Source organism: Strix uralensis, chromosome 12 (assembly GCF_047716275.1).
Source record: "Strix uralensis isolate ZFMK-TIS-50842 chromosome 12, bStrUra1, whole genome shotgun sequence".
NCBI classification, from domain to species: domain Eukaryota; kingdom Metazoa; phylum Chordata; class Aves; order Strigiformes; family Strigidae; genus Strix; species Strix uralensis.
The window spans coordinates 14844291-14860427 of NC_133983.1; the positions used below are offsets into that span (position 1 = coordinate 14844291).

Sequence of the window (16137 nt, forward strand, 5' to 3'; positions counted from 1 at the left end):
CTAGAAACTAAAAAAAAAAGCCCAGAAACTTGGGAAGATGAACTCATTTGTACTTAGATTATTCTACTATAGCATAATCAAGGTTTCTATGAAACTGAAGGTAAACAAAGCATTCCTTGATCCAAAGTAGATGTATCAGTTGAAGATATCAAACAGCACTTCTGTTAATGAAAGTCCAAGAAAAACACTGCTGCACATAGCGTGAGGTACTCAAAATAAAGGATGAAGATATGCACACTTCATTTTAAAGTCTCATTTATTTCATTTCTTAAAGAAATTAAGATACATTAAATAGATTTTCTGCAATACCAGTTTGCATTACTAGCAAAGTTACATTCATAATAGCTAAAACCATTGCATTTTGTAATGATTTTCTGTTTCCTTTAGCATCCACTGCATAAGAATCTCACATCTAAAACAATGCTGAATTAGCCCTCACAACATCCCTGTGAGGTAGGTCAGTGTTATTCTCTTTTTATATAAGAGGAAACTGAGGAATGGAAAGTTTTAGGTTAGGGTACCAGAAAAACCATAGAAGAATTAGGTCTAGAATTTTAGTCTTCCATTTCTGGTACTGTCCTTCACACCTAGTGTCTCTCTCCCCTTCTGAAAAAGGAGAACAGCCCACGGTAGCTGTTCTCCTTTCCTCCTCCTGCTTTCCTTTACATTGTACATCTTTGATTTCTCTAAGCTGATGAAAATCGATAAGCATCAGCAATTTGTCTGAACTATACAGATGAAGTAGAACATTTGAAGCCCAGAATTAAAGAAACTGAAAATAGACTGTGGGTAGTTACAGATAACATCCCTGTATTAAGTACCAGAGACATAAGTGTGAATTTTGTCAGTAAGCTGCAGAATCATTAATACTAACACATGGCTTTTCTAAAGCAACTTTCTTTTGAAGAGGTAAAAGGACCCAGGACTGATTGAACCTTGTATCTGCAGGGAGTATCCCTGACAGACTGCCATAGTGAGGGGATGATTTGTGCAGCAGTGCACATTCAGTGCAGTCAAGGTCTACCCATGTTAGGTCCCCAAACTAAACAAAACACCTACTTTCTCTAGGGCAGACGATGAAGAAGGTTGTATTGCAGAGCAAATCACTTAACTGAGGTAGAATTTGAGCAATTGAGAACCACAAACCACACACCTGAATTGCTATAGATCTTCTTTTCAACAAACTGACAAGGGCATTGTATGCTGCATGGGGTAAAACAACATATGTCTGAACAACACTGTGCAATAAAATGGTCTGCTTTTAAACACAGCATTTACATTGTTATTTTAAATTAGTTATAAAATAGCATCTTAGAACAGTAATTTTAAAATATATATGACATTTTCATACCAGTGCCTACTTGAGGTGAGTAAAGAACTTTTTTCTAGTGCTACTAGCGTGCACTGTACGTGTCAGACAGCAATACAGTGAAAGCAGTCTTTAAATCAGGCAGAGATCAGCAAATGCTAACAAAAAGATCAGTAAGGAAAATTTAAGTCCAATCTGTCCAAAATTCTTGACTGTTTCATCACATATTAAATGAGACAATTAGAAGTTGTAGCCATCAGTATTAGTAGATCATTACATAATTTCCCATTTTATAATAAGTGGGATTTTAATTTAATCTTAATTTTTAGAGTTTTGGGTCTTGGAGAACACTCTGGTTTACTCAACTATCCCTTATATTAAAAAGTGCTAGTTAAAAAGATCCCATTTCTCAAAAGAATGAGCAATTCAAATAAAATATAAATCCAGAAGGTTGTCCCCTTCCACGTAGAGTGTTCATGGAAATGTCTATCTTGTGTGTTCCATGAGTGATCTGAAGACCAGAGTTCCTGTTTATAGCATCTCAGATGTGGAAGCTCTTGGATATCTCAGGGCCATTATCAGTTTTCTTCAGGCCTTGAAGGAAGCTCGAACTACTCTCCCCTTAAGAGGCTGAGGGGGGCGAAAGTTATTCACCATTTGGATCCTCTGGTCTTCCTCACTGGTGAAAAGGAGCATGCGGAATTTCTCCATCTGTAAATTCAGGTGAAATAATTTACTGCTTAAGGGGACAATCAATATTAATGTTTTTAATAAAGGACCAAAGGAGAGTATTCAGTACATTTTAATCTGTTCACAGAATGGGTTCAAGCAAAGATCCTAGAGAGCATTAGCAGAAAAAACAGAAGCCCTGATTATTGAACAGGCTAATGGTCTTTTAACTTAGCCCCATTGCAAATCAAAACAGTCACTGCCTGTTTATCCAGTGTTGAATCCTACAAGAACTAGGAGAATATCAAAAGTTTACCTGTTTCTCAGAAATTCTGATGGGTTCTTTCAGCACTATCCATGTTACACTCTCATTAAGAGGTGGTGTTGTCAAAGAACCAAGGTATGTCCAATAATCTAGGCTCAAAGGCAGGAGACATTTGGGATTGAAGCTTCTAAATTGAGCTTTTGTTCCCTGGGAAAAAAAAAAAAAGATACTTGAACTCTATTTTTACTTTTAAGTACAGGTTAGAGAACTCTTTGAAAGAGGAAAAAATACTAAAGTAATATTAAAAAGTAGGGGAAAGGAAAAGTCTATAAAGGTTTGGCTGACTTATAACAACTGTTATTCAAGAGTAGCATGGCAAGTGGATGCCTGCTGCTGGCTTACTGGACTTTGAGTTCTTGCCCCATTGCCTCTACCAAAGTTCATCTCTTGTCACAAAAGGTCTAAAAATAATGCAGGAAGTATATTCTCTGTATAGTGTTCAGTGTGAGCTATAGACAGTATCATTGCAGAATTCCTTGTCTCATTACTTGCTATTTTCTATGCTTCTCATCTAGTTCAATAGAAGATTTAAATTATGGAAAACTTGGCCCCAGTCATTGTCTGCTATGACAAATATTAGTCTTAAAAATCAAATGTTTAAGTCTAATTTTAGAGAAAGGTGGATCAACCAAAAGCCCAGTAGAAACAGAAGGAGGTGCTTCATAAAGTAGTGATCGCCTTAACTACCACAGTCTAGGGCAAGATTTTACAGCCTGCAGGAATATCTGAAAGGTATTTAGTCACTCAGAAAGCACTGTCTAGTTGTCTGTAAAATTGCTCAAGGAACAGAACGAGCAGCTTATCACCACTGGCAAACCTGCAGACCTCCCATGACTACAACTGAGGGGTAACTCTTTCCTGCAAGTGGAAGAAATCACTTAAACATCAAAGTATCATTTAGTGTTTGTGGCCTACATATTGCTGTGTAACTGCCTTCATTTCCTGTTCTTCACAATTGTATACAGAGGAGCAAGAAATAATATGCCCATTCAAGTATTAGATATTTTATTTTACATATTAGAACTTATACATGTTATAGATTGCATTGACCTCATGTAAAGCCAGGAAGGATAACATTTGTAGTGGTCTAAATCAGTCTGCACTTGAGAAAGTGCAGGAGATATCAATCTTCAGCAAAACTCCCAGATACAGCTGGTTAAAGACCACCTTCAGGTATCACTGTACGAACAGACTAGCTCAGGACCTCATTAAGATTGTCCCCTGACAGAGCTTTGCAGCAGTAGACAGCCAGCTTTGACTTTTTCAAGGCTAGGCTCAATGGAAAGGATTATTTTGCTGGGTGTAAGAGCTAAGCCTAAAGGGTCGTTGAGCTTTTGATTTTAGATACTCTTGGAAAGGTAGAACCTCTGACTGACCAGTGGGGTTAATGTAGCCTTGGGAAGCACCTGAGATTAGGCAAAAAAGTGATGAGGCACTGGAACAGGTTGCCCAGAGAAATTGTGGGTGCCCTCTCCCCAGAAGTGTTCAAGGCCAGGTTGGATGGGGGTTTGGTCTGGTGGAAGGTGTCCCTGCCCATGGCAGGGGGGTTGCAGCTAGATGATCTTTAAGGTCCCCTCCAACACCATTCTATTCTATGATTTTATTCCAAATAAGATGAACTTTGGCAGGGAAGAGGAGAATACAACTACAGTGACGTTCTAATGATGGGAGGATTTGTGGTGGGTGATTTTCCATTTTGTCTCAATCATGAGCTTGATTTATAAAGAATATCCCAGAAAATTACATTTAAAGAGCTTAAAACTTACTTTAAATTTTACCATGTACAAAGCATCAGTGAGTCTGTTCATATTGGCATGTTCTTTCCCAATCTAAAATAATGGAATAGACAGGTTAAATAAGAATGGCTATAATTATGCTTTGAATAGGTGTTGGTTTCTTATCTGAATCTCAACATTCCTAAAGTAAGTTTAACAGCAATTTGCTATGAGTTACTGCTTCCAATAAGTCATCTGTTTTCCTTAAGCACTTAAATGTGTGGCTTGGTTCTCAAACACTTGACAGCATAATGCTTTTCATCATGTAAACTTGCTATTTTTGTGATTCTTACCTCCAAGAAAACACCAACTACTGCCAAGCCATCTGGAGCTGCTGCTGCTTCTCCAAATGTTGCATATTTTCTGGCATTCCAGTGAACTAAGTGGAGCTTTAGAGAAAAATAACAAATAAGAACTAAACAAATTAGTGATAGAAGCTGTGAACATAGGTTGTCTCATGTTAACAGGCACTACTAGTCGTTCATAACAGAATGAAGGTCTGATAGATCTAATGCCAGCTGACTCCAAAATGGACTCACCACTGGCCAAGGCCAAGCCAATCAGTGATGGTGGTAGCACCTCTGGGATAACATACTTAAGAAGAGGGGAAAAAACCTGTACAACTGTAGCCAGGAGAGAGCAGTGAGAATATGTGAGAGCAACAACTCTGCAGCCACCAAGGTCAGTGAAGGAGGGGGAGGAGATGCTCCAGGTGCTGGAGCAGAGATTCCCCTGCAGCCCATGGTGAGGCAGCTGTGCCCTGCACCCATGGAGGTTAACAGTGAAGCAGATCTCCACCTGCAGCCCAGGGGGGACCCCACACTGGAGCAGGGGGATACAAAGGAGTCTGTGACCCCATGGGAAGCCCACGCTGGAGCAGGCTCCTGTCAGGACCTGTGGACCCATGGAAAGAGGAGCCCAGTGGAGCAGGTTTGCTGGCAGGACTTGTGGAGGACCCACACTGGAGCAGTCTGTTCCCAAAGGATGGCACCCCGTGGGAGGGACCCACGCTGGAGCAGTTCATGAAGAACTGTAGCCCATGGGAAGGACTCATGTTGGAGAAGTTCATGGAGTACTGTCTGCTGTGGGAGGGACCCCACACTGGAGCTGGGGAAGAGTGTGAGGAGTCCTCGTGCTGAGGAGAAAGGCGCAGCAGAAACAACGGGTGATAAACTGACTGCAACCCCCATTCCCTGTTCCCCTGCACCACTGGCAGGGAGAAGGCAGAGAAAAATCAGGAGTAAAGTTAAGCCCTGGAAGAAGGGAAGGGTGAAAGGAAAGTAGTTTTTTGAGATTTGGTTTTATTTCTCATTATCCTACTCTGATTTGATCGCTAATAAATTAAGCTAACTTCCCCAACTCGAGTCTGTTTTGCCCATGATGGTAACTGATGAGTGATCTCTCCCTGTCCTTTATCTCGACCCACAAGCCTTTCATTACATTTTCTCTCCCCTATGCAGTTGAGGAGAGGGAGTGATAGAGCTGCTTTGGTGGGCACCTGGTGTCCAGTCAGGGTCAACCCACCACACAGCTTTAATTTGAAACAAATCAGACATTAACCAGTGACCTAATTTCCCTGGTATAGGCCTTCATTCCATGAATCACTATGCTCCACTACTCACTGGTAGACTCCAGGGTGCTATGCTACCATAGTATTTGGGATACATCATGCTGGGAAAGGCCTGTGCCTGGTCCTGGCTTTGCAGAACTGTCTCAAGAGCGCCCAGATGAAGCCATTTCTAAGCCATGGATAGCACCAGCAGGGTTGTTTAATTCTTATAAAGTCTGTGCTGACATAACCATGGTGAGTAAGTGATCAGAATCCTAAGGGACACACAATCCCCACTGCAGACAGTCATTCATCAACAGCATTTTCATAAATTGATCCCATTTGTAGAAACACATTATTACCTCACAGGGAAAAGATTTGCCATCAATTGTGTGCTCTGATCCCTGGCTGTGCTTTGTCCCCCAGTGAAAGTGAAACTGCTTTAGCCGAAATGGATTCTCAAAGGGACCACCACTGATTGCTAGGCAGAAGAAAAAAAAAGGGAAAAAGCTTAAGTATTCTGGCTTTTTAGCTTCCTGTTAGTAAAAAGTAGCTACTGTTGGCACAATAGTGGAAAAAAAAGACATCAGCATCTCCCATTTGCCAATATGAAAGAGATTCATCATCCAGACATTTAGAAGGGTTGGATTTCTTAATTGAAAGCACCTGAATTAATGTAAAAATTTAAATTAAAAACATTGTGTGGCTACTTATACAAAATTTTGTAGCTTTTTTGAAAGACTATATTTGACATGTGGTAGCCATTGTTACGGTTTTGCCTTTCCTGTTAAACACAGTAAATCGAAGTTGAATATTAAAAAAATAAATCACAATTTGAAACTCATGTACCTAAAATATTTGACAGTGCTACCCAAGATTTTGTACAAAAGAGTAGATACCTTGAAGATCAGGTAGACAATTCAGCTAAGTATTTCCTCTTTAGAGTATCTTTACTTCCAGTGAAGGTTATATATATATATTGTTTCCTTTAAATACCTGATCCCATAAAAGAGGTAATATAATAGCTTGTACTTTACATGACACCACAAAGAATCTCAAATCACCTTATAATGGTGAGGAAATGCTATAGAGAACCTTCATATATCATTTAGAAATAACACTTAAGACCAGATGAATGTTTAAGATGCCACCTAGAGAAGATACTTGATCAACAGCATCAGTAATCCTCCTGTAACTTTATATGGCACTAAATCAAATTTGGCCCAACAGACATGAAAACCTCAAAGTCTTATATTAAGAAAACTAAAATTGCATTTAGTATCTGTAAAGGACTTACCCTCAGTGTAGTCCATAACATTTTATTTAAATAACTAAAGCTGGGGCTTGCCTACCACATGTGCATAGTTCCAGCTGGCCTTTATGCAGGAAACTGGCCTTGCCAAAGAAAATATTTTAGTATTAATTAAGAATATAAGTATCTCCTAGTATGATTTTTGAACTTACCAATGGAATGCATCACCTGTCTCAAATATTATTTTTAAGAAATCTAGCTATGATGGGTTGCTGTCAAAATTCTGTTGTGCCATTTATGCAGAGCTGTGAGTCACTAGATCTATTTCAACACAACTAAAAACACTTTAAACCACGTTTTCTACTTCTAGCAGTCTTCTTTCTTGAAAGTGTTATTAAAACAAGGCATGTGCTTAGTGCAGAAAGGGCAGAGGTCTTCATTCCTGCATGTGCTCTGAGTCTGTATCTCTAAATGCAGAGTAATAGATGATGATCTTAAACTTTTAAAGCTGGATAAAGTTCACTGTTACATAGTTATAGTTCAGCTTAGAATTGCACAAAAGTAGTTAGCAAGCTAAGATAATGCTTCCAGATATATTTTACAAATGCTCTTTGTACAGTTACATGCTTAATGGATCTGTGAAATAAGATTTTGGAAAATGCACATCCAATCTTCTTTTTAAATTCAGTAGAGATGCTTGAAAACCTGACCATTCACTTGGGCAGTTTTAAATTCTTCATTCCAGAAGAGAAATTTTAAAAGAAAATGGCTGGAGTTTTAACCCCAAGCCCTTTTTCAAAGGCTTACCAGCACGGACAGAAAGAGTAACTTGTTTTGAGTATCTAGAATATCCTATTTAGCTAGAATCAATAAACACAACCAAATGGAAGATGAAATCAGCTGATATGTTTAAAAATTGTTCAGAAGGTTTTTTTTTAAATGCACTTTCAATTTATCAGCTACTTAAATCATCTCCATTTGAATGCTCTTCCCCTACCCCCCAGATGTAAAAGCAAGGTCTACCATGGAAGTAGAATTAACAGAAGTAATCAATCATTTAAAGCATTTATATTCTCTGCCAAGAGCTGAGACAAGAATAACATACAACTGCGGATAGCCCAACATCCACAAGCTGCTACCAACTCAGAATTAGCTGAAGATTTTATAATTTCTGAAGAAACTGAACTGCTATGAGGCAGGGAGGAACAGGAAAACAATGCAACGTAACAGTGACTGGCCAGATACAACTTGGTGTAGTGGCTATGATTATGATGACTACGCTGTATGACCTGATCTCTGCTCATCATCTTCTCTTCCCTACCCCTGTGGATGGAAACTGGGAAGTGAGCCAGACAGAGCTGGCATGTTGTTAGCATCTTTGATTTGGATGATCATAGAAACAGGGCAGTGAGGAGCGTCCATACCTACTCTGCATGCTGATGTGATCTAGGAGTGCTGGAGATACATGTATTCCCTGTCTAGCAAACTGACAATCCCCATTTAAAAGGGAAGCACGGCAAACAAACTTTTGATTGTCCTGATGCAAGAGCTTTTCCTAATGCAGAAACACTACTGCTGTGCAATATTGCATTGCTAGACAGACTCAAGTGAAGACAAGAAATGTGAGGCTCAAAGAGACAAAAATATGAAGGGCTCTGGTCATATGCTTTGTTCTAAACTGTAATTATACATTATATAAAATAGCCTATACAGGATGTACTTAATTGTTTCCCTCACTAAGTCACAAAATGGTATTCCAAGTTAGTTGGCTGTGTATTAGTCTCACCTGTCTTGTCATCAGTATCTTCAAACTCAACCATAACTGAATGGCCATTGTTGGAGATGTTGAGAGATGTACATGATTCATAGGAGATAATAAGTGGCTTCAGATTAGGGTCATAAACTGCTCTTGCAGAAACTATATCAATAGGTGACTGGCGGTTCCCTTGGGCAATGGGATAAGATCTGTGCCACTCTGAAGGTCCTTCAAAACGAAAGAAAGGAAAGCACCATTATTTTCTTCTTACTATACACAAAATAATCATTACAGGTTTTCATGATCCTTGAAGTAAAGCTTGCTGATCAGGAGTGACTTGAAAGTTTGGTATCTGAAGTCCACTTAAATTCTGAGATGGTATGTTTTTATTAGCACAAACAGGCTGCAACAAGATGGGAGATTCAAATATCTTATACAAAATACACTGAGGAAATCACAGCACATCAGACTGCCGTATCTTCAGTTACTTGTGTCACCAATTTTCTGCGGAGTTTGTAATTACATTGCTAAGGTATCTGTAGACCTTCCAAGGTGGGTGCAAGCGTAAACACACTTGCATGCACACATACACTCCCCCAAAGAAACAGCATTTAATTCTTCCTGGGAAAGATAGTGTAGAAGCTCCAGTGATTCAAATTAGATGCAGATGACTCAATCTCTTAGCTACTGACTATGCAGTTATTTTTAAAACCATTTTATGACTGCAGTAAATCTTTGAGGCAGCTTCATTCTTCACCCATGCCCATTATGGTATCTCTCTACCCTGAGTGAAAGGTACAGTGTGATAATTAACATTTTTGGACTTCCTGACCCCAATAGGGGGGAGGAAGACCAATTTAATAACACAGCACTCTGCTGCCAGAGCTGGAACAGCCTTATGCTGTTTGAGATAATAAAACCTTATCTGTATCAAAGAATTACTTATTCTTACAACTTCTTGTTCTACTTTGGTATGGTAGTGCAAGAAGCAATTAAATTCTTCTACTGCTTATGTTCATGAAGTATTAACAGTAAGAATTTTACTTTAAGATTCTGAAGCACATTTTTAATTGTGCTAGTCTCACATACTTTCACAAGTGGAAACTTTTTTTTAAATCAAGCACAGGTATTTACCCCCTTTGAGTTCATGTAACAAAAACAGTGATCCATTGTACTCTTACTTGTCTTTGACATTTTCTGAAAAGCTAAACTTAAAAATAATATCATTTCTCAGCCTACCTATAAAGCAGATTTAAGATTTAAATACTGTTACACAAGCTTAAGCAATATGATTTGTCTCTTATAAGCTTCATAAGAATATACATGGCTTTATTACTACTACCTATATCCCCAAACATGTAACACTTATCTACTAGCCCTAACCAGCTTCACTTAGTATTCAAAGTTGCTTTTGAACTCACAGAAACTAAAATAATTGCTGTTAAGAGAGAGACTGGCTCCTGAAGGTTATACAAAAGACTCTTGTTGGACACTCAGCAGCTAAGATAAATTGAGAGTCCTGAAAGTGATGCAAAAGACTGTCTTATTGGACAACATCAGTCACTCATCCATCCTTCTCTGGAAAGGATACAGGTGCTATAAAACACTATTGTAGGAATCTTTCAGTAGCTTCACATATCCTCTCACTCTGACACACATTCTTGGAGGTGGGAAGCAAAAAAGGATGACTAAATTAAAAACTGTCAAATCAGAAAGCATAAATTGTTCTATAAGAGATCTCTGATACTGATCTGTACAATTTATTGATGTTCTAGAAATATATAACATACACCTTATTTTATTCACTTCTATGGAAGCCTAGATATCACATTTCCACAGCTGCACAAGATCAGAAGATCTATTACTGCTCTACTAAATCTTTTTTACTTAAAAGAACTGCTTTTGGAGAGACAGACACAGTTAATCCTCTTCATAACAGCTTTTTGGAAAGGGACCCAGCTGTAATATCTGCAGCCTAAAAAAAACCACTCAGTACTGCTTCCCTCAGTTTAGGAACATTGATTACAACAATGAAAGGCAGCAGGCATAAGTTTGTGCATCTTTCGGTGCCACTTTCTGGGTACTATTTATTATCAATAAAGTAATTAATTACCTGCTGTATATACTTGATGCTTGCAGACATCGAAATGCAGGCAGCTCTGCAGGGCTCAGGCAACAGTTCTAGAAAGAAAATGAGTGGGGGAAGACAGAGAGAGATGCAGCACGGAAATGCTATAACCTACCGTCATCCTGCCCATATCCCCAACTGTGGTGGCCAGTCATTTTAGGGGAGCTGTACCCTGCTCTGCTCTCAGCTCTTTGATCAGGGCACTGCTGCTTACCTGCCTTTATAACGGCTCACCGTGGGATAGGGTCAGCCCCTTAAAGATACAGAGCAAGCAAAGCAATTCCTGCAGGGCAGGGAAAGCACCCGCGTTCCTTCTGCTCCCAGTTTCGCTGCTCCTGCTGCTGCTCACTCTATTTGCTAACTCAGCACAGGAGAAGGAAAATGTAAGACTGAGATAATTGAAGTCCCGGGACTTAGAGAGGAACCAGGACTGCCTACGTGGCATGGGGATCAAATTTAGGAAAAAGTAGTACTATTTTCCCATCCTACACCACAAGGAAGCAAATGCTGTAAACTGCTCTGAGCATCAGGGCACAGTAACACCTGCAGATTGTAATGAGAATTGCCCTTCTCACTTTTATGTTCTGTATGGAGAAACATCATTGTCTCTCTTTTCTTAAATACTCTATCCAGCTGCAAAAAATTACTATGTTTTCACCTGATTTGTCATTAAAACTTCAGAATCAGTGCTTAGATGAGATGGAGAACATTCTCATCTCAGAAAAAATTACCTGTGCTACTTTTAAACAAAGGAAAAATCACATCAATTAATGATAAATTGGCAATCTGATTTGTTTTTTCTTTGTAACTGAAGAAACTTTGTGAAAAGACAAATATAAAAGTGTGGTTATATTAGGGAATAGAACACAGCAGACTAGAGAAAGGAGCTGATCTGTGAAGCCTCCATTATCTGGTATGATCCAGTAGTTGCCTGCAGCTTCCTAAACCCATGAAGAGGCTACAATGAGATACCCAATCTGCAGCTGTAAAATGTCTTAAGACATCTTTGTGACATGAAAAATGGCTCCTTGGAAATAATTTTGTCAGATCTGAGGAAACACTGTCTGTTGAGGCTACATTTTATAAACATATTGATTTTCACAAAAACAATAGCACACAGAAATAGGATCTCTCTATTATGCAATCAAGAAAATGGAAGAAAAAAATCAATGAAAGCATTTTATGCAACTTTTATATTGTGGTATTGCCTTGTAAGATTAATTTCCTTTTTCAGAAGCTTTCCATAGGATTCAGCTATAAACCCTTTGAGATTCACTGATGCAAGCCAAATCACTCAATAAAGGATGTAAACTGCTATAAAAGAGTCCACAGAGTAGTTCTACAATGACTTACTCAGGTCAACTTCTCAATTTATTTCTGTTAAACTACTATGACCTACTCAGGTCTCTGCCTAGGCCTGACACACACACCAGGCACTGGCACTGCAGGTGTGTCTGTGGCCAAATAGTCTATACACATACACTCCCGGTGACTCCAGCACTGGAAGTAGTACAGCGGTGCTGCCATTGGGTTACAATACTTTGCTGCTTAGTAGGACAAATGAGCTGTGAGAAGTTCTGGTGCTTTGGTTTGCATTCTTGTGTGGCTCTGTGCCGTGTTTGTAGACAGGGAAGCCAGATGTAGACAGAGTCAGTCAGATGCAAATAGTCAGGAAAGCTGTTCTAGACCATGGGAAAAAGTACAAAAAATACCAACTTACCAGTGAAAAGAAGAAATGGAAGAGGAATTTTTTATGTGAAAAAAGCAGACTATAGATTGGGGAAAACTGTATGCAAGATAGAAACTACTGAACAACTGTTTTCAAGAGAAACTTGAAAACTGAGGCTCTGATCTTGCTTTCAGAGCACAGTGCCATTGAAGTGGCCCAATGCCTACATGCATTTGACACTGTTCATCACTTTAGCTTTTATCTTCTCACATTCAAAAACACATAGATGTCTACAGATGTGGACTACAAAGGCAGGGCATAGGAAGAACTCTGAGACAAGAGTCTCATGAACATGAAGACATGGCAGGAAGTGGCCTCCATAAAATGGAGGTTTAAATGGTTGGATTTAGAAAAAGTGAAAAAGGAGAATGACAATACCTGAGAGGAAAGACAAAAAGAGCTTGAGTAAAACTTTAGCTATAAATGATAGCCAGTGTGTATATGACAGTATATTGTGCTCCCCCATCCATCAGCCTTCTTTCTTTTTGAGGAGAATATTAACTTTTCCTTAAAGCTAGGGTAATACTGCTGCTTATATGAACATCACATTATTCTGTAACCCTGATGCCTCTTGATATTGGCTGCCTCTAAGTATGGATTTTCACTGATTCTATCCTCAAATGATCATTTATCACTTCAAAAATTGTGGTAGTAATCTAATTCTGATCTCAATTTTACTAGCTTGAATCGACGATAATTACATCACACTCCTGAACTTATGGAAGTGAGAAGAACAGAGTAGTAGTTTCTTAAACAGTGGATTTCTCCAATGCTGAGCTAAAAGTGAAGTACTCGTGATTTCCACAAATTTCTCAGGGGCTTTGACTACATCTCAAAAGTGTCTGCTTAGCAGTGAATGACAGGAAGACATCATTCCATCCACTACAGTGAAATGTTTCAAGCTACTTTAAAGAATAATTCCATCTTCCCCAGTCTTCATACTTAGGGTTTTATTCCTCTTTGACAGTAATGATGAGTGAACAGAGCAGCAGCCTAGGACAAATACACGGGTTCTTCTTCTGAACCTGTCACTATGTTGTGATACTGAACTAACAACAAACGCTTCAGTTTTTCCCATCCCTTTATATGGAATAATTTTCTTCATGATTGAAACTGAGCTCCCTTTATTAAAATTGCTATATAAGAACTAACCATTATGGTTAGAAAGCTCCAAGTAAGATCAGAATGCCAAATAGACATTGAACATATTAACCTTTGCAGGTTTGAGGAAATTGTATTTCTGAATCTCTAAGGCAAGTTGTCTCTAGAATACAGATCTGGAGTCATTGGGAGGTATTCGCGCAAAGAGATTACATCACTTGAGGATAATGCTTTTGGTATATCTTACTGCATCACTGTAGAGGGGCAGAGCTGCAGTTTAGGAGATGTAAAATGAAAGAATAGTTATTTGGTTCCAAGGTGAATGGTTAAACGGCACCCTAAGTGTATTTGCTTAAGTAACTTGGCAATTATCTTTGCTGAGCATCTTTAATAATGGCAAACATTTGAACGAGGTGTCATGTGCCTTCTTTAATGCATATGAGTGTGTCTGATGTGTCATTGCCTATAACAAAAATATGGCAGAAATACAATCAGTTTGGGTACAGGCTGCTCACTCTAGAGCCTTTGAAGTACAATAGGTAGGGGTAGATTAAATGTTAAAACATTCATCACTCCAGACCTTGCCTACACCTCAGGTTCTTGAAAGAGTATCTTTATCCAGGCAGCTCATCTCTCTTCTTACATTGCCATTACTAATGCTGGCGGTTTCCAACTGGGAGTTATACTAAAGTGACATCTGTTCTTTATGTGTGCATTAAAATAATTTATAATGAATCCAGAAACTGCACAAAAATACTTTTCAAGGTAAATATAAACAAGTTGGTGTACTGCCAACACTAAGCATTAAAAAGCAGAATAATTCCAGATATTTTTTTTTGTATTTTATTTTAAAAGTGACTGCCTACACTTGTTGATTGACAATAGAAATTTCAGATTTTATATTCTCAAGTTTTTATTTGCAAACACAAAAATGTGATGACTATATATTGAGATTCTCATGCATCCGGTGTAACTTCAGGAGCTGAAAGTGGCAATCCTTCTCCCACAGCTACACGGTGAGACTCATGAGATTTCTAAGGGAACATTTATTTACTGGGAGTCTCTTCATGACATAAGGGGGGAAAAAAAGGTCCCTAAAGAAGGGATTGAGAAGAAAAGAACAAAAAGAACATGCATAAAATTAACAGACAATTTTGCAAGAGAAAAAAACTTGAATAAAATATGGGCCAAGAGGAAAGAATTATTTGGAACATTCTTGGGAAAGTGGGACAGAAAAAGAAGAACGAGGCACCTGACTCCCTAGGAGTTTCCCAGCCTTCACATGCCATTTTTTATTATGACTTGTCTTTGACTTTTAAAGCTATACACACCTGGCTGCTTTATACCAGAAATGAGGACTATATTTTGGAACTAAGTCTGAAATAATAATTCTTATAATTTATGGTTTGTCCAGTTGAAACTGTATAATTGTAGGACAGAGCAAGAACAGAACGAGACAACTTTTGATTTTGGTGAACAGAATGTTCCTACAAATATTGTAACAGTCACTGAAATTTCAACAGAAGGAAGGATTTACTGTGACATAGCAAACACAAAGCCTGAGAAAAATGAACTTTGGAGGAGATACTGTATATGGGAAAACAAAAGAGGAAGCACTATATTGTATTGTATGACATTTTACATCATCTGCAAGGTATAAAGCACTAAATTATAATTGTACTGTTGTATATTTTATTTCATCAGATAAATAGCAAGTTGAACTTATTAGAGAGAAGCAGATTTTGAAAGACAACAGAACACCCCTTTATGGGCTAACAAATCAGCTGGAATGATGCACACATTTTAGGACCTCTCTTTTGCTGTTGAAACAGTGCCAGAAACCTTGGTTGACATTTTTAAAGATCTGAAAGTTTCCTTTTGTACATGTTTATAGTACAATCTATGTTGATCCTATATGGATTTTCATAACAGAAGTACATAGACACGGTAGATTTCAGATTTTATTGTCTCAATACTAAAGAGAAATCATTGTAATAATGTCCACCATCTCAGCAAAATATATCTGACTGATTTTTCTGAATGTGGGTATCAGCAGGGCTTCCAACTCAGACTGCTGGAAAATGCTTCAGAACATCATACCAGAAAGTGGGCTCTGAGATGGAGAAATACCCATTTTGAATATGAGTTTGAAAATGGCACCGTATCTTTAGAAGCACATTCCTGAAGGAAACAGCATCTTATGTTCCTATGCTCGTGATTTCCATCAAGGCTGCTTTCTCAGCACCATTTTTTTCTACCGTTTTCCAAATCGCTGTCTCAATTCCATGGAACAACGATGGCAGCTCTTCCCACATCCCCACCGCATTTAGTAAACTCTCCGTGTCAACACGAATTCTTTCACCTCTCTCCCGAGAGTGAAGCGGCGCCCGTGACTCACAGAGGAGCCCCGGGGGGAACCCTGCCACCCCGCAGCGCAGCCTGAGGTAACCCACCATACCGGCTGGAAGCCCCCAGCCCAGCGCCCCGCTCAGCCGGGCCGCAGGACGCTTTTAGCGGGGCCGGCAGGAGGGAGGGCGCGGCGGT

At 39.0% G+C, this 16137-nt stretch overlaps 1 protein-coding gene across 2 annotated transcripts; it reads right to left on the reverse strand.

Moving 5' to 3' along the window:
- Positions 1-238: 238 nt before the first annotated feature.
- On the reverse strand, positions 239-10940 carry CA7 (carbonic anhydrase 7). Of its 2 annotated transcripts, none has more exons than XM_074881923.1 (7): positions 10879-10940; positions 8666-8863; positions 5990-6108; positions 4372-4467; positions 4070-4132; positions 2295-2450; positions 239-2020 (listed from the first exon to the last, which is right to left on the reverse strand). In XM_074881923.1, exons 1-7 carry the CDS (start codon positions 10916-10918, stop codon positions 1898-1900), a joined length of 795 nt encoding a protein of 264 aa, XP_074738024.1. In that variant the 5' UTR covers positions 10919-10940; the 3' UTR covers positions 239-1897. The 2 variants fall into 2 exon arrangements, with proteins under 2 accessions (XP_074738024.1, XP_074738025.1); XM_074881924.1 differs by having other exon boundaries at positions 10749-10937.
- Between the last annotated feature and the right edge of the window lie 5197 nt (positions 10941-16137).